Source organism: Tursiops truncatus, chromosome 1 (genome assembly GCF_011762595.2).
Source record: "Tursiops truncatus isolate mTurTru1 chromosome 1, mTurTru1.mat.Y, whole genome shotgun sequence".
Lineage (NCBI taxonomy): Eukaryota > Metazoa > Chordata > Mammalia > Artiodactyla > Delphinidae > Tursiops > Tursiops truncatus.
The window spans coordinates 35,972,536-35,991,464 of NC_047034.1; the positions used below are offsets into that span (position 1 = coordinate 35,972,536).

Below are 18,929 nucleotides of genomic sequence, written 5' to 3' on the forward strand. Positions count from 1 at the left end.
TTGTTTTGTGCTTTCTCATATGATCTATCCTGGAAAATGTCCCATGTGCACTCGAGAACAATGTTTATTCTGCTGCTGTTGGATGGAATGTTTTATATATGTATGTTAAGTCCATTTGTTCTAGAGTATGGTTCAATTCCAATGTTTCCTTGTTGATTTTCTGGATGATCTATCCTTGCTGAGAGTAGATATTGAAGTCCCCTACTATGATTGTATTGTTGTCTATTTCTCCCTTTAGATCTCTTAGTATTTGCCTAATATATTTCAGTGCTCTGATGTTGGGTGCATATGTATTCATGATTGTTATATATTCTTGATGTTCTGACACTTTTATCATTATATAATAACCTTCTTTGTCTCTTGTTATCATTTTTGACTTGAAGTCTATTTTGTCTGACATAAGTATGAATATGCCCTCTTTCTTTTGTTTTACACTTGCATGGAATATCCTCTTCCATCCTTTCATTTTAAGCCTATGTGTTCTTTAGAGCTGAAATGAGTTTCTTGTAAGCAGCATACACTTGGGCTTTGTTGTTGTTTTTTTAAATCTATCCCGCCACTCTGTGACTTTTGATTGATGAATTCAATCCATTTATATTTCGAGTGATTATTGATATGTAAGAACTTACTACTGCTGTCTTATCATTTTTTTGTTTCTCCTTTGTTTCTTTTTCCCTCTGTTTCTGTCTAGCTTTGTAAAGTGGTGCTTTTCCATGGTGATTTTCTCAGTCTCCCCTTGTTTTGTTTCATGACTTCTGAATTTTGATTTGTAATTACTGTATGGCTTACATAGAACATCACATAGATCAAATCATCCTTTTTATGATGATAGGAATTTATCTTAATTCACCTATAAAATTTCCACAGTTTTAGTCCTCCCTTTTTGTATTTTTGATGTCACAATTTATCTTTTTTTGAGCTATGAATTTATTGAGAAATTATAGTAGCTATAGTTTTTTTTTAGTTGAAAGCTATAGTCTTTTTTAATACTCTTTGCCTTAAACCTTTGTACTATAACTAAGTGACTGACCCACTGTTCTAATATTGAAGTACTGTTTTCTAATTCTGACTATTTTTCACCTTTGCTAGAATATTGTGTGCTCTCATTTGCTTTTATGTTACAAAGTAGCATCTTTTCATTTCAGCTTGAAGAACTTCTTTCAGCATTTCTTGCAAAGCAAGTCTCATTATGGTAAACATTCTCAGTTTTTGTTTGCCCGGTAAACCTTTACTTCTACTTCATAGCTGAAGAATAACTTTGCTGGATAAGGTATTCTTGACTGGCAAATTTATCTTTCAGCACTTTGAATGTGTCATTCCACTCCATCTGGCCTGTAGAGTTTGTGCTGAGAAATCTGCTAGTAGCCTCATGGCTACTTTGTAAGTTACTTGCTTTTTTCCCTGGCTGCATTTAAGATTCTTTCTTTGTCATTGATTTTTGACAGTTTCATTATAATATATATTGGAGAAGGTCTTTTTGCATTGAGATAATAGGGTGTTTTATTAGCTTCTTGGACTTCCAGTACCTTCCCCGGGTTTGAGAAGTTCCCAGCTATTATTTCTCTAACTACGCTCTCTGCTCCCTTCTCCTTCTCTTCTTTTTCTTGTAGACCAATTATTCTCACATTTGTTTTTCTCATTATATCTGATAGCTCTCATAGAACTTCTTTTAATTTTTTAACATCTTTATTGGAATGTAATTACAATGTTCTGTTAGTTTCTGCTGTATAACAAAGTAAATCAGCTATACGTATACATATATCCCCATATCCCCTCCCTCTTGTGTCTCCCTCCCACCCTCCCAATCCCACCCCTCTAGGTGGTCACAGAGCACCGAGCTGATCTCCCTGTGCTATGTGGCTGCTTCCCACTATCTATTTTACATTTGGTAGTGTATATATGTCCATGCCACTCTCTCACTTCATCCCAGCTTACCCTTAACCCTCCCCGTGTCCTCAAGTCTGTTCTCTACGTCTGCATCTTTATTCCTGTCCTGCCCCTAGGTTCTTCAGAGCCATTTCTTTTTAGATTCCATATATATGTGTTAGCATACGATATTTGTTTTTCTCTTTCTGACTTACTTCACTCTGTATGACAGACTATAGGTCCATCCACCTCACTACAAATAACTCAATTTCATTTCTTTTTATGGCTGAGTAATATTCCATTGTATATGTGTGCCACATCATCTTTATCCATCATCTGTTGATGGACACTTAGGTTGCTTCCATGTCCTGGCTATTGTAAATAGTGCTACAGTGAACATTGTGGTACATGATTCTTTTTGAATTATGGTTTTCTCAGGGTATATGCCCATTAGTGGGAATGCTGGGTCATATGGTAGTTCTTTTTTTAGTTTTTTAAGGAACCTCCATACTGTTCTACATAGTGGCTGTATCAATTTACATTCCCACCAACAGTGCCAAGAGGGTTCCTTTTTCTCCATATCCTCTCCAGCATTTACTGTTTGTAGATTTTTTGATGATGGCCATTATAACTGGTGTGAGGTGATACCTCATTGTATTTTTTTTCTTTTTCTTTGTGTTATTTTATTTAAAATTAAAATGAGGTTTTAGGTCTCAGCTTTCTGAAATCAACAGACTGTGTTGATTTACTAAAGATATCTCTTCAAAAAGCATTCTTTCTTCCAATTTTCCCTCCCCCCCTTACTCCCTGGTAACTATAAGTTTGTTTTCTACACCTATAACTCTATTTCTGTTTTTGTGGAAAAGTTCGTTTGTACACTATTTTTAGATTCTACATATAAACAATATCATGTGATATTTGCCTTTTTCTGTCTGACTTACTTTGCTCAGTATGACAATCTCTAAGTCCATCCATGTTGCTGTAAATGGCATTATTTGTTCTTTTTATGGCTGAGTAATATTCCATTTTATATATATACCACATCTTCTTTGTCCATTCCTCCATTGATGAACATTTAGGTTGCTTCCATGTGGAGTGCGCGTATCTTTTTGAATTATGGTTTTGTCCAAATATATGCCAGGAGTGGAATTGCAGGATCATATGGTAGCTCTATTTTTAGTTTTTTAAGGAACCTCTGTACCGTTCTCCACAGTGGCTGCACTAATTTACATTCCCACCAGCTGTGTAGAAGGGTTCCCTTTTCTCTACATCCTCTCTAGCATTTACTGTTTGTAGATTTTTTTTTTTTTTGCGGTATGTGGGCCTCTCACTGCTGTGGCCTCTCCCATTGCAGAGCACAGGCTCCGGACGCACGGGCTCAGCATCCATGACTCACGGGCCCAGCCGTTCTGTGGCATGTGGGATCTTCCTGGACCGGGGCATGAACCTGGGTCCCCTGCATCGGCAGGCGGCCTCTCAACCACTGTGCCACTAGGGAAGCCCGTGTTTGTAGATTTTTTGATGGTGATCTTTCTGCCCAGTGTGAGGAGATAACTAATAAGGACCTACTGTTAAAATAGAATTACCATATGACCCAGCAGTCCCACTAATGGGCATATACCCTGAGAAAACCATAATTCAAAAAGAGCCATGTACCAAAATGCTCATTGCAGCTCTATTTACAATAGCCCGGAGATGGAAACAACCTAAGTGTCCATCATCGGATGAATGGATAAAGAAGATGTGGCACATATATACAATGGAATATTACTCAGCCATAAAAAGGAACGAAATTAGGCTTCCCTCGTGGCGCAGTGGTTGAGAGTCTGCCTGCCAATGCAGGGGACACGGGTTTGTGCCCTGGTCCGGGAAGATCCCACATGCCATGGAGCGGCTGGGCCCGTGAGCCATGGCCGCTGAGCCTGCACTTCTGGAGCCTGTGCTCCGCAACGGGAGAGGCCACAACAGTGAGAGGCCCGCGTACCGCAAAAAAAAAAAAAAAAAAAAAAAAATTGAGTTATTTGTAGTGAGGTGGATGGACCTAGGGTCTGTCATACAGAGTGAAGTAGGTCAGAAAGACGAAAACAAATACCATATGCTAACACATATATATGGAATCTAAAAAAAAAAAAAAATTGGTCATGAAGAACCTAGGGGCAAGACGGGAATAAAGACACAGACCTACCAGAGAATGGACCTCATTGTAATTTTGATTTGCATTTCTCTAACGATTAGTGATGTTGAGCATACTTTCATGTGTTGGTTGGCAATCTGTGTATCTTCTTTGGAGAAATGTCTGTTTAGGTCTTCTGCCCATTTTTGAATTCGGTTGTTTGTTTTTTTGATATTGAGCGGCATGAACTGCTTGTATATTTTGGAGATTAATCCTTTGTCAGTTGCTTCATTTACAAATACTTTCTCCCATTCTGAGGGTTGTCTTTTCATTTTATTTATGGTTTCCTTTGCTGTGCAAAAGCTTTGAAGTTTCATTAGGTCCTATTTGTTTATTTTAGTTTTTATTTCCATGTCTCTAGGATGTGGGTCAAAAAGGATCTTGCTGTGATTTATGCCATAGAGTGTTCTGCCTATGTTTTCCTCTAACAGTTTTATAGTGCCTGGCCTTACATTTAGGTCTTTAATCCATTTTGAGTTCATTTTCATTTATGATGTTAGGAAATGTTCTAATTTCATTCTTTTACATGTAGCTTTCCAGTTTTCCCAGCATCATTTATTGAAGAGGCTGTGTTTTCTCCATTGTATATTCTTGCCTCCTTTATCAAAGATAAGGTGACCATATGTGCGTGGGTTTATCTCTGGGCTTTCTATCCTGTTCCATTGATCTATATTTCTGTTTTTGTGCCAGTACCATACTGTCTTGATTATTGTAGCTTTGTAGTATAGTCTGAAGTCAGGGAGTCTGATTCCTCCAGCTCTGTTTTTCTTTCTCAAGATTGCTCTGACTATTCAGGGTCTTTTGTATTTCCATACAAATTGTGAAATTTTTTGTTCTAGTTCTGTGAAAAATGCCAGTGGTAGTTTGATAGGGATTGCATTGAATCTGTAGATTGCTTTGGGTAGTATAGTCATTTTCACAATATTGATTCTTCCGATCCAAGAACATGGTATATCTCTCCATCTGTTTGTGTCATCTTTAATTTCTTTCATCAGTGTCTTATAGTTTTCTGCATACAGGTATTTTGTCTCCTTAGGTAGGTTTACTCCTAGGTATTTTATTATTTTTGTTGCAATTGTAAATGGGAGTGTTTCCTTAATTTCTCTTTCAGATTTTTCATCATTAGTGTATAGGAACGCAAGAGATTTCTGTGCATTAATTTTGTATCCCACTACTTTCCATGTATTTTGCAACTGACAGTTTGTACCTCTTAATCTCCCTCACCTATTTGTTTCTTCACCCCATTTCCCTCCCCTCTGGCAATCACCTGTTTCTTCTCGGTATCTATAACTCTGTTTCTGTTTTCTTATGTTTGTTCATTTGTTTTGTTTTGTTTTTAGATTCCACAATAAGTGAAATCATGTAGTACTTGCCTTTCTCTGTCTGCCATGTCATTTAGCATAGTACCTCGAGGTCCATCCATGTTGTTGCAGATGGTAAGATATCATTCTTTTTATGCCTCAGGAATATTCCATTGTGTATGTATACCACATCTTCTTTTTCCATTCATTTATTGATGGGTATTTAGGTTGCTTCCATATATTGGCTTTTGTGAATAATGCTACAATAAGCATGGGGTGCATATATCTTTTCTAATTAGTGTTTTCATTTTCTTCAGATGAATGCACAGGAGTGGAATTGCTGTCATGTGGTAGTTCTAGTTTTAATTTTTTTAATTAATTAATTTATTTAATTTTGGTTTCATTGGGTCTTTGTTGCTGCATGCAGGCTTTCTCTAGTTGTGGAGACCGGGGGCTACTCTTTGTTGTGGTGTGCGTGCTTTTCATGGCAGTGGCTTCTCTTGTTGCGGAGCATGGGCTCTAGGCGTGCAGGCTTCAGTAATTGTGGCATGCAGGCTCAGTAGTTGTGGCTCATGGGCTCTAGAGTGCAGGCTCAGTTGTTGTGGCACACGGGCTTAGTTGCTCTGCAGCATGTGGGATCTTCACACAGCAGGGCTCGAACCCACGTGCCCTGCATTGGCAGGCAGATTCTTAACCACTGCACCACCAGGGAAGTCCCTAGTTTTAATTTTTTGAAAAATCTTCATACTGTTTTCCACAGTGGGTACAATTTACATTCCCAACAACAGTGCATGAGAGTTCCCTTTTCTCCACATCCTTCCTAACACTTGTTATTTGTTTCTTTTGATATTAACCATGCTGACAGGTGTTAGGAGATATCTCACTATGGCTTTGATTCTCATTTCTCTGGTGATTAATAATGCTGAGCATCTTCTCACATGCCTGCTGGTCATCTGTATGTATTCTTTGGAAAATGTCTATTCAGATCCTCTGCCCATTTTTTAATTGGATTGTTTGTTTTTTTGATGTTGAGTTGTATGAGTTCTTTGTATCTTTCAGCCTTTCTTTGTCTTTTGATTGGAGCATTTAGTCCATTTACATTTAAAGTAATTATTCATAGATATGGACCTATTGCCATTTTGTTAATTTTGGGGGATTGTTTTGTTGTGTAGTTCTTCTTTCTTCTTTTCCTCTCCTCTTTTGCAATTTGATGACTTTCTTTAGCATTATTTTTGGATTTCTTTCTCTCTTTTTTTGTGTGTATCTATTATAGGTTTTGGTTTGTGGTCACCATGAGGTTCATATATAACAGCTCTCTATCTATCTATCTATCTATCATCTATCTATCTATCTCTCATCTATGATTACATATAGATGTATATATGATTAATTGATGATCTCTTAAGTTCGAATGTATTCTAACAACCCTGCATATTTACTCCTCCCACAACAATGTTGAATATTTTTGATGTCATATTTTACATCTTTTTGTTTTTTGTATCCCTTAACTACTTATTTTGTATATAGATGATTTCCCTACTTTTGTCTTTTAACCTTCCTGCTAGCTTTATAAATAGTTGATCTACTATTTTGCCTTTACCAGTGAGATATTTTCTTTCATAATTTTCACATTTCTAATTGTGGCCTTTTCTTTTCCACTTAAAGAAGTTCCTTTAACGTTTCTTGTAAAGCCAGTTTAGTGGTGCTGAACTCTTTCAGTTTTTATTTGTCTGTAAAACTCTCCTTCAAATATGAGTGATAACTTTGCCAGGTAGAATATTCTTGTTTGTAGATTTTCCCCTTTTATCATTTGATTGTATTGTGCCACTCCCTTCTGGCCTGCAAAGTTTCTGTTAAAGAGTCAGCTGATATTCTTATGGAGGTTCCCTTGTACGTAACTAGTTGCTTTTCTCTTGCTGTTTTTAATATTCCCTCTTAATCGTTCACTTTTTGCCACTCTAATAGTATGTGTTTTGGTGTAAATCTCTTTGGGTTCATCTTGTTTGTGATTCTCTGTACTTCCTTACTTGGGTGTCTGTTTCCTTCCCCAGGTTAAGGAAGTTTTCCACTATTATTTCTTCAAATAAGTTCTCTGCCCCTTGGTCTCTGTCTTCTCCTTCTGGGACCCCCATCATGTGAATGTTAGTATGCTTGATATTGTTCCAGAGGTTTCTTAAACTATCCCCATTTAAAAAAACTTTTTTCTCTTTTCTGTTCGGCTTAAGAGATTTCCATAACTTTGTCTTTCAGATCACTGATCTACTCCTCTGCATCATCTAATCTACTGTTGATTCCTTCTAGTGTATTTTTAATTTCAGTTATTGTATTCTTCAGCTTTGTTTGGTTCTTCTTTATATTTTCTATTCCTTTGTTAAACTTCTCACTGTGCTCATCCATTCTTCCCCTGAGTTCAGTGAGTATCTTTATGACCATTACCTTGAACTGTTTATCGTGTAGTTTTCTTACCTCCACTTCAGTTATTTCTTTTATGGAAATTTTGTCTTGTTCAATCATTTGGAACATACACCTCTGTTTCCTCATTTTGCCCAATATTCAGTGTTTATATCTGTGTGTTAAGTTGGTCCATTATGTTTCCTGATCTTGAAGAAGTGCCCATGGTAGGAAACATCCTGTGGTTCCAGCAGCATGCTCCCCTTTGGTCATGAACGCTGTATGCTCTATGGGCGCCCCCTATGTGTGATGCTTGTGCCCTTCTTTTGTGGTGGTATCAACTACTGTGGGCACACTGGTATGTGGGGCTGACAACTAGCCAAGTTGGCTGCTAGGCCATGCTTTGTACAGTAGCTGTGGGCCCACTGGAGGGCTGGGTAAGCTTCCTTCATGGTTGGCTGCACACCCAGGGGGATGTGGGGCTGATGCTGGTCCACTGAAGGGTAAGACTGTGTCCCTGTGTGGCTGTCTGCATAGCCTGGTGGTGGTGGTGGGCTCAGCATTGGTGCTGGGCCACTAGTATGAGTGGCTGGGTCCCCATGAGGCTGTCTACATGACCCTGGGGGCTCAGGGCTCATGCAAGCCCACCGTAGGTTGGGGCCAGGTCCCTATGTGGCTGTCTGCATGGCCCAGAGGGACTCAGGGCAGGTGCTGTCCTGCTGGTGGGTGGGGCCAGGTCCCCACATGGCTGTGTACATGTCTGGGTTGGGTTGGGCTGGTACAGGCCCACTGGTGGTGGTAAGCCTCCAGCACGAATAGGCTAGAGGGAGGATTTCCAAATGGCATTTGCTAGCACTGTTGTTATCTCGGTAGAGTGAGCTCCCCAGAGTGGCTGCTAACAGTGTCTAAGGGGAATCCCAGTTGCCTGCTGCCTCTCTGGGAGGCTCTTCAAGATCAGCAAGTAGGTCGGACTGAAGCTCTTTCCAGACTACTGCCTCTGTGCTGGGACTCGGAGCATATGAGACTTTGCACGTGCCCTATAAGAGTGACATTTTTGTTTCCTATAACCCTCTGGCACTCCCGAACATAAGCCCCACTGGGTTTCAAAGCTAGGGGGCTCATCTCCCTGGAGCAGGACCCCTGGCTGGGGAGCCCAGTGAAGTGCTCAGACTCCTCACTCCTCGGGGAGGACCTTTATGATTGTGATATTCTTCCCATTTGTGGGTCACCAACCAAGGCTGTGGGTCTTGACTGTACCATGTCTCTACCTCTCCTATTCATCTCATTATGGTTCCTTCTTTATCTCTTTAGTTATGGAAATTTTTTTTTTTCCACTAGCATTCAGGTCATTTTCATAGGTAGTTGCTCTGTAAGTAGTTGTAATTTTGGTGTGTCCATGGGAGGAGGTGAGTTTAGGGTCTTCCTATGCTACCATCTTGAACACTTTTCCCTAAAAAGACAGATTCTTAAATTCCATTCTCAAGAACTCTCTGATATGTTGAGGTAGAGTCCAGAGGTCTATTTTTAACAAACCCATCAGAATATTTTGATGTAGCAGGACCACAGACCATATTTTGAGAAATGCCACTTTACCTTGTTGGTTTTTATTTTAAAAAGAGAACTTAGTCTAATTTTGAGACCATTACAACTGAAAAGCAGGCTTTGCTTGGAAGGTATCAGTGGCAAGGCAGAGAAAGAAAGCAAAACAAAGGATGGGCTTGTTCGCCGAAAACAAATAGACTGCCAGTTATTTCTCTAGCAAAAATGGTCTTGCTTGGGATCAGCAGAGAATTGCGGTTTGGGGTCTGCAGCCATGGTGAGCCACATGCAAGTCCCCACATAGCAAAGGAAGGAGAACTGTTTTAACAGAAGGGAAAAGAAAGTTGTAAGGGCTCTAGCAAACAAAGAGTCCATGGCTTTTCCTTGCTGATTTGCTGCTAGGAAAGAAGAGGAGTCTTTCTTCTTGCTGTTGAGCTCTGCTGTCATCACAGTGTGTGAAAGCTCCCCCTTCTGGTCTCCAGACTCTATTTAATTATTTAATTTAAGGTTTCTATTTATTAATTTTTACAAGGTAAATGAGATAAAATTAAGTAGAAAATTAATACTTTAAATTCAGAATCATAATTTATTAATTTCTTTGTTCTATGTATAGAAATGAGCCAGAAATATGCATTTATTCAAGAGACAAAATACCCGTTGTATACCTAAAGAGAGTTAAAATGATATTCCTGTTTTCTTATGGTGTGGCCCAAGTGGTTCCAAGGCTAGAACGTGGTTATCCTAATTCCTAACCTTTCCATAACTTTCCTGTTGAAGAGTTAACAATAATTTAAGGTATGATAATTTAAAATAATTATAAGCAATATATTTATATTCCCTTGCTTTACATAAAAAGGGAAGTCAGAGAATTTTAAATAATAAGATGTTGTAGGAGAGGTATCAATAATTTTTGATGGAAGACATGACTCATCTTTGCTAGAAGCAAAGTTTCAACTAACAGTAAAATATCAATTTCTTTTTTTCTTTTTCTAATTTCAGAAGTAAAGTGTAGCCTCCCACAGATTATGAATGGAATCAAGAAGGAACTGAAAATAAGAAAAGTATATCACTCTGGAGATAATGTAACTTTGGAGTGTGAAGATGGGTATACTCTGGAAGGCAGTCCCTGGAGTCAGTGCCAGGAAGATGACCTGTGGGACCCTCCTCTGGCCATATGTACCTCTCGTAAGTGCAAGTGCAAGGAATGTAGGTCCTTCCCAGCCCTGGTTACTGTTCATTCATTCATCTGTACTGACACTGAATGTGGTGGTGTGCCATATGGTGTGCATTAGCTAAGAGCTAAGGAGTGCAGTAAGAGTCCCTAATTCTTCCCCAAAAGCCCTTAGCAATGAGAATAAGGCAAGCCTTGCTCCTCACACTTCTTAACCCATCCATCTCTCCTCAGGGACTCCTCTGAACCTTTTTTGCCCATTATCACTCTATTGCTGCATACATTGCACAGTAATAATTTGATTACATCCTATGGGTCTTAAAATTCAGTAGCAGATTAGTGGTAGAGCAGGCCTTCAAGAATGTTTTCAGCATGAGTCGGGGATCACCTTCCAACTTGCAGAGACTAGCTGGCCGGTCTCCCACACTGGTGTAGACTACAGGATTTTAACCTGGTACATTGGATACAGTGATTTAGGAATCATGTGTCATTGAGATCTGTAGAAGGGTAGCCTTCTGCTGGCAACTAGAGGGTGATGTAAAATAGAAAATCCTTAACCTTAAACTTGTACACATCAAGTAACAGATGAGCAAAATGAATAATGAATAACCTTCCTTAATCTAAATTAGTCTTAGCCTTCTCTTCTCCCCCATTCTTATCACTCTTACTTAAATTATGTGGTTGAATACCAAGACTGTTCAAGATACAATTTTTTTACAGTTAATGCCTTAAATGCATTAACAAAGCTCACTCGCAAATAATATTTCTAAATTATAAACTTGATACTCCCTTAATATCAAATTATATTCATTTCTTTGGCAAAAAGATCACTGCCTATCTGAATGTCTTTTGAGTATTCTAACGATGTGGCTGTGAGAGACAGAAAATTCACATAATGTCGGGGGACTGACCTGCCAGATATTAAAATAGAAAGTCACAATACATAAATCATTTTATATCACCGAAAATAGACTTATCTTTATTAAAAATGGAATAAAGTAGATATTAATAAAATAGAGCTAGTATAAATAGAAATTAAAGTATCTTACAGAAAACAATCTAATAACGGAGACACCATCAATCCAAGGGGAAGAAAAAGATGATCAAATAGTATACGTAGCACTGAAAAAATTTGGAACCTTTCTTTATATCTTACAATAAATACCAGATTTAATAAATAGTTAAAAGTTTTAAAAGTCAACATAGGAAAGCTAAAGTAGAAAAGGAAAAAAAAGAAGATAAAACAGCTAGAAAAAGAAAAACAACTTTTGGAAAATTTTGATATGATAGAGAAAATTATAAAAGGTCAACAAATTTGACTTAGAACTTATGAACTTTTAAAAGTAAATAAGAAAGCAGTAGACAGATGAGAAATATGTTAAAAATATAATGAAGTCTTAATAATGTTATACACATAGCAGTAGTGTTGGTTGTGGTAATAATAAAGGTTGTAAAAGTTAACATATGTTGAGCACTTAATTCAACTGTTCAAAGATTAGATATTCTATAACTATGTAAAAACTTAGATGCATGAGAAAATGTACTAGAAGGGAATGTACTAAAGTATTTCAGGATAGTAGGATTATGGATGATATTTTTCTTTTGTTCTGTTTTATAAACTCTCTGCTCTAATTATACTACTTTTATGACAAAACAGTAATTTTAAAAGAAAAAAACAGACTTTGCTGCGTACACAAAATAATATGAGATTGTGTGACTAAAACCAATGGCTTTTTATATTAGAGAAAAGTTAAGAATCTGTACAGAAAAAGATCAGGCTGAATTATAACTGGCTGAGAGCTCCTGTTTGATCATATTGTGTGCCAGACTGACGTTTTTTGTGGCTTTTGCTTCCTTTTAGGCACGAGTGATGAGCTCATAGCTGGTAAGTTTCATGAAGGGTTTGCTGAGGAAACATCCTTAACAGTAGGTATCCACTGATAATAAGTGAAATGTAAAAAGAGAGATCAAAATATCCTAGACTGCAATTTTAATTAGAAAGAAAAGAATAATGAATTCAGGCCATAGTGTAGCAAAACTGGTATCCTTATATGCATATAGAGTGAGTGTCCTTTATCAAAGTTCCCTTACTATCTTTGAACCATTATAAAAAAAGAAGCATTCTTCCTATTTTAATGTGTCTGGAGAAGGCAACTTGCTCTTTAGTTTATAACCTGGGAATAGTCTGCAGGATGGTAGTCATGCCCATTTGCATAAATTGAAAGCCACAAAGACAAATTTTCTAAGCCCATTTCTGTGATCTGCCTATGTGAGAGGAATAGTTTTGTGGTAGAGTTTCTAAGAGAATCAGTAGAGTCTGCTGCATAGAGTAGCTCGTGCCTTGCGCCTCACACAAGAGACATGCAGGGTCATGGCGAGCTGAGCAGAGGAGCTCCAGTGCTTGTTCTCACCCACTTATTGAAATGCTGCTGTTGGAGAAAGGTCACAAACTGCTCTCTCACTGCTCATTTATAACCCTGGGGTAATAAGACTAATATGCTAGATTAAACCTGGAGCAGAGGGGAAATCTTAAAGATAAGCCTGTGGGGGGCGTGTTTTAAAAACAGAATTTATACTTACTTTTTATTGGGTTTTTTTTTTTTTTTTTTTTTTTGCGGTACGCGGGCCTCTCACTGTTGTGGCCTCTCTCGTTGCGGAGCACAGGCTCCGGACGCGCAGGCTTAGCGGCCATGGCTCACGGGCCTAGCCGTTCCGCGGCATGTGGGATCTTCCCGGACTGGGGCACGAACCCGTGTCCCCTGCATCGGCAGGCAGACTGTCAACCACTGTGCCACCAGGGAAGCCCTATACTTACTTTTTAAAAACTCATTAAGACACAGTTTGAAACCTACAGTTTATATTTTCCATGCATTTAATTACCATGTTTTACTGCCTAGGCATGTTCTTTGGTATGATCCTCTTGATTTTACCTGTCATTGTTTCCTGTTTGATAATTCTAAAGCGCAAAAAAGGGTAAGTACGGCCATATTCTCCTAGAATATGTTTATAACTCTATTTGCTGCTTCTTGGAAGCCAAAGAGATGTAAAAGATGTTGACCTAAAACAGATAGACTGCCAGTTATTTCTCCAGCAAAAATGGGTTTATTTGGGATCCACAGAGAATAGCAATTTGAAGTCTGCAACCATGGTGAGTCATATGCAAGTCCCTGCATGACAAGGGAAGGAGAGTGCTTTTCTTGGGAGGAAAAGGAAGTTGGGCAGGCTGTAGTAAACAAAGAGTCCATGAGTTTTCATTGGCTGAGCCCTTTCCAGGAAAGAAAAGGAGTCTTTCTTCTTCCTGCTAGTCTCTGTTGTCTTCCTAGGGCAGGAGAACTCCCCCTTCTGGTCCCTCAACTCTATTTATTTTTGGTTTATGGGGATTAATTTTTTACAAAGAAAACCTCAAAAAAGAAGTACTGCATAAACAGAGGTGATAATTCTTATAAAGAAGGCTGATGACACATATTAGGCATAAAGAAGGATTTATACTATTAAAAACAAAAAAATTCAGCTGGGTAAATTTGAAGATCTAATTGGCTTTATTAAAAGATTCATGGATTGGGCAGCATCCCATTTAGCAACTAGAAGGATGCACAGAGGAGTTGTACAAACGGAAGGTTTTCATAGGAAGAAGGGTGGGGCAAAGGAGCTATTCAGGGAAACAAGAATTATTTTTAAATCAGGACATCTTCTTTGGAGGCAGGGCAGAGGTGTTAGACAGCAAGGATTTATGAAATTGATTACCTCTTCTTCCTCTGGGAGGTGGAGAGGACCTACATAACAGATTACCTTATTGATGCTGACCAGAAAATTTCAGACTGGTTGATTAAGATTAATTTCTGCAGGTCAAAACTGCAATTAAGTCTTGGGATCAAATGGTTCCATTTTGTGTCTGTTACTTTCTTTAAAAAAATATATATGATAAGAAGAACACTTTTTTTAAAAGCATAGAATTTATGAAGGACTCAAATTTTGCAAAAGAGAAAATAGAAGGAATTTTTACAAGGGTGTTGATGAGAATGTTGGTATCCTTGTTTTGCTAAAACATTTCAGACTCCAACCTCTATACACTGACCCTATCAGGGCACGAGAAGTTAGAAAGTGTGTCCCACTGGCACACATACCCAGGCTGTCAGTGTGGAAGAATTAAGGTTTTGCATGGGTATTTTAAAAAGATAATAATCTTTGAGATTGGTTCAAGATGAAGGAGTAGAATGACCACTCTCACTCCCTCTTTTGAGAACACCAGAATCAAAACTAACTGCTGAACAATCATCAACAGGAAGACACTGGAACTCACCAAAAAAGATACCCCACATGCAAAGACAAAGGAGAAGCAACAATGAGACTGTAGGAGGGGCGCAACCACAATAAAATCAAATCCCACCCAGTCACACTGGGTGGGTGACTCACAAACTGGAGAACACTTATACCATAGAAGTCCAGCCACTGGAGTGAAGATTCTGAGCCCCACGTCAGGCTTCTGAACCTGGGGGTCCGGCAATGGCAGGAGGAATTCCTAGATAATGACACTTTGAAGGCTAGCGGGATTTGATTGCAACATTTTGACAGGACAGGGGGAAACAGAGACTCCACTCTTGGACGGCACACACAAAGTAGTGTCTACATTGGGACTGAGAAGAAGGAGCAGTGACCCCATAGGAGACTGAACCAGACCTACCTGCTAGTGTTGGAGGGTCTCCTGCAGAGGTGGGGGTTGGCTGTGCCTCACCGTGAGGACAAAGACACTGGCAGCAGAAGTTCTGAGAAGTACTCCTTGGTGTGAGCCCTCCCAGAATCCACCATTAGCTCCACCAAAGAGCCCAGCTAGGCTCCAGTGTTGGGTCGCCTTAGGCCAAAAAAACAACAGGGAGGGAACCCAGCCCCACCCATCAGCAGACAAGCAGATTAAAGTTTTACTAAGCTCTGCCCACCAGAGCAACAGCCAGCTCTACCCACCACCAGTCCCTCCCATCAGGAAACATGCACGAGCCTCTTAGATAGCCTCATCCACCAGAGGGCAGACAGCAGAAGCAAGAAGAACTACAATCCTGCAGCCTATGGAACAAAAACCACATTCACAGAAAGATAGACAAGATGAAAAGGCAGAGGGCTATGTACCAGATGAAGAACAAGATAAAACCCCAGAAAAACAACTAAATGAAATGGAGAGAGGCAATCTTCCAGAAAAAGAATTCAAAATAATGTTAGTGAAGATGATCCAGGACCTCAGAAAAAGAATGGAGGCAAAGATTGAGAAGATGCAAGAAATGTTTAACAAAGATCTAGAAGAATTAAAGAACAAGCAAACAGAGATGAACAATACAATAACTGAAATGAAAAATACACTAGAAGAAATCAATAGCAGAATAACTGAGGCAGAAGAATGGATAAGTGAGCTGGAAGATAGAATGGTGGAATTCACTGCTGCAGAACAGAATAAAGAAAAAAGAATGAAAAGAAATGAAGACAGCTGAAGAGACCTCTGGGACAACATTAAATGCAAGAACATTTGCATTATAGGGGTCTCAGAAGGAGAAGAGAGAGAGAAAGGACCAGAGAAAACATTTGAAGAGATTATAGTGGAAAACTTCCCTAACATGGGAAGGGAAATACCACCCAAGTCCAGGAAGTGCAGAGAGTCCAATACAGGATAAACCCAAGGAGAAACACACCGAGACACATAGTAATCAAATTGGCAAGAATTAAACACAAAGAAAAATTATTGAAAGCAGCAAGGGAAAAATGACAAATAACATACAAGGGAACTCCCATAATGTTAACAGCTGATTTCTCAGCAGACACTCTACAAGCCAGAAGGGAATGGCATGATATACTTAAAGTGATGAAAGGGAAGGACCTACAACCAAGATACTCTACCCAGCACTGATCTCATTCAGATTCCATGGAGAAATCAAAACCTTTACAGATGAGCAAAAGCTAAAAGAATTCAGCACCACCAAACCAGCTCTACAACAAATGCTAAAGGAACTTATCTAAGTGGGAAACACAAGAGAAGAAAAGGACCTACAAAAACAAGCCCAACACAATAAAGAAAATGGAAATAGGAACATACATATCGATAATTACCTTAAACATGAATGGATTAAATGCTCCAACCAAAAGACACAGGCTTGCTGAATGGATAAAAAAACAAGACCCATATATATGCTGTCTACAAGAGACCCACTTCAGGCCTAGGGACACATACAAACTGAAAATGAGGGGATGGAAAAAGATATTCCATGTAAATGGGAATCAAAAGAAAGCTGGAGTAGCAATACTCATATCAGATAAAATAGACTTTAAAATACAGAATGTTATAAGAGACAAGGAAGGACACTACATAACATTCAAGGGATCAATCCAAAAAGAAGATATAACAATTATAAATATATATGCACCCAACATAGGAGCACCTCAATACATAAGGCAACGGCTAACAGCTCTAAAAGAGGAAATTGACAGTAACACAATAATAGTGGGAGACTTTAACACCTCACTAACACCAATGAACAGATCATCCAAACAGAAAATTAATAAGGAAACACAAGCTTTAAATGACACAATAGACCAGATAGATTTAATTGATATTTATAGGACATTCCATCCAAAAACAGCAGATTATACTTTCTTCGCGAGTGCGCACAAACATATCTTGGGTCATAAATCAAACTTCAGTAAATTTAAGAAAATTGAAATCATATCAAGCATCTTTTCTGACCACAACGCTATGAGATTAGAAATCAATTACAGGGAAAAAAACATTAAAAACATAAATACATAGAGGCTAAACAATACGTTACTAAATAACCAAGAGATCACTGAAGAAATCAAAGAGGAAATCAAAAATTACCTAGAGACAAATGACAATGAAAACACAACAATCCAAAACCTGTGGGATGCAGCAAAAGCAGTTCTAAGAGGGAAGTTTATACCTTTACAAGTCTACCTCAAGAAACAAGGAAAATCTCAAATAAACAATCTAATGTTAAACCTAAAGGAAGTAGAGAAAGAAGAACAAACAAAACCCAATGTTAGCAGAAGGACAGAAATCATCAAGATCAGAGCAGAAATAAATGAAATAGAAACAAAGAAAACAATAGCAAAGACCAATAAAATTAAAAGATGGTTCTTTGAGAAGATAAACAAAATTGATAAACCATTAGTCAGACTCCTGAAGAAAAAGAAGGAGAGGACTCAAATCAATAAAATGAGAAATGAAAAAGGAGAAGTTACAACAGACACTGCAGAAGTACAAAGTATCCTAAGAGACTACTACAAGCAACTCTATGCCAATAAAATGGACAACCTGGAAGAAATGGACAAATTGTCAGAAAGGTATGACCTTCCAAGACTGAACCAGGAAGAAATATTAAATATGAACACACTAATTCCAAGTGATGAAATTGAAACTGGAATTAAATATCTTCCAACAAACAAAAGTCCAGGACCAGATGGCTTCACAGGTGGATTCTATCAAATATTTAGAGAAGAGCTAACACCCATCCTTCTCAAACTCTTCCAAAAAATTGCAGAGGAAGGAACACTCCCAAACTCATTCTACGAGGTCACCATCACCCTGATACCAAAACCAGACAAAGATACTACAAAACAAAGAAAATTACAGACCAATATCACTGATGAATATAGATGCAAAAATCCACAACAAAATACTAGCAAACAGAATCCAATGACACATTAAAAGGATCATACACTGTGATCAAGTGGCAGTTATCCCAGGGATGCAAGGATTCTTCAATATACGCAAATCAATCAATGTGATACACCATATTAACAAATTGAAGAAGAAAAACCATATGATCATCTCAATAGATGCAGAAAAAGGTTTTGACAAAATTCAACACCATTTATGATAAAAACCCTCCAGAAAGTAAGCATAGAGGGAACCTACCTCAACATAATAAAGGCCATATATGACAAACCCACAGCCAACATCATCCTCAATGGTGAAAAACTGAAAGCATTTCCTCTAAGATCAGGAACAAGATAAGGATGTCCACTCACACCACTATTACTCAACATAGTTTTGGAAGTCCTAGACACAGCAATCAGAGAAGAAAAAGAAATAGAAGGAATACAAAATGGAAAAGAAGAAGTAAAACTGTCACTGTTTGCAGATGACATGATACTATACGTAGAGTACCCTAAAGATGCCACCAGGAAACTACTAGAGCTAATCAATAAATGTGGTAAAGTTGCAGGATACAAAATTAATGTACAGAACTCTCTTGCATTCCTATACACTAATGATGAAAAATCTGAAACAGAAATTAAGGAAACACTCCCATTTACCATTGCAACAAAAAGAATAAAATACCTAGGAATAAACCTACATAGGGAGACAAAAGACCTGTATGCAGAAAACTGTAAGACACTGATGAAAGAAATTAAAGATGATACCAACAGATGGAGAGATATTCCATGTTCTTGGATTGGAAGAACCAATATTGTGAAAATGATTATA

At 38.3% G+C, this 18,929-nt stretch overlaps 1 protein-coding gene across 1 annotated transcript in view; it reads left to right on the forward strand.

Moving 5' to 3' along the window:
* Positions 1-18,929, forward strand: part of LOC101324585 (complement receptor type 1) — a 110,897-nt gene that overhangs the window by 84,090 nt on the left and 7,878 nt on the right. The window contains exons 19-21 of the mRNA XM_073802654.1: positions 10,270-10,455; positions 12,303-12,326; positions 13,339-13,414. Coding sequence (XP_073658755.1) covers positions 10,270-10,455; positions 12,303-12,326; positions 13,339-13,414 — 286 coding nt within the window. The remainder of the gene's footprint in view (positions 1-10,269; positions 10,456-12,302; positions 12,327-13,338; positions 13,415-18,929) is intronic.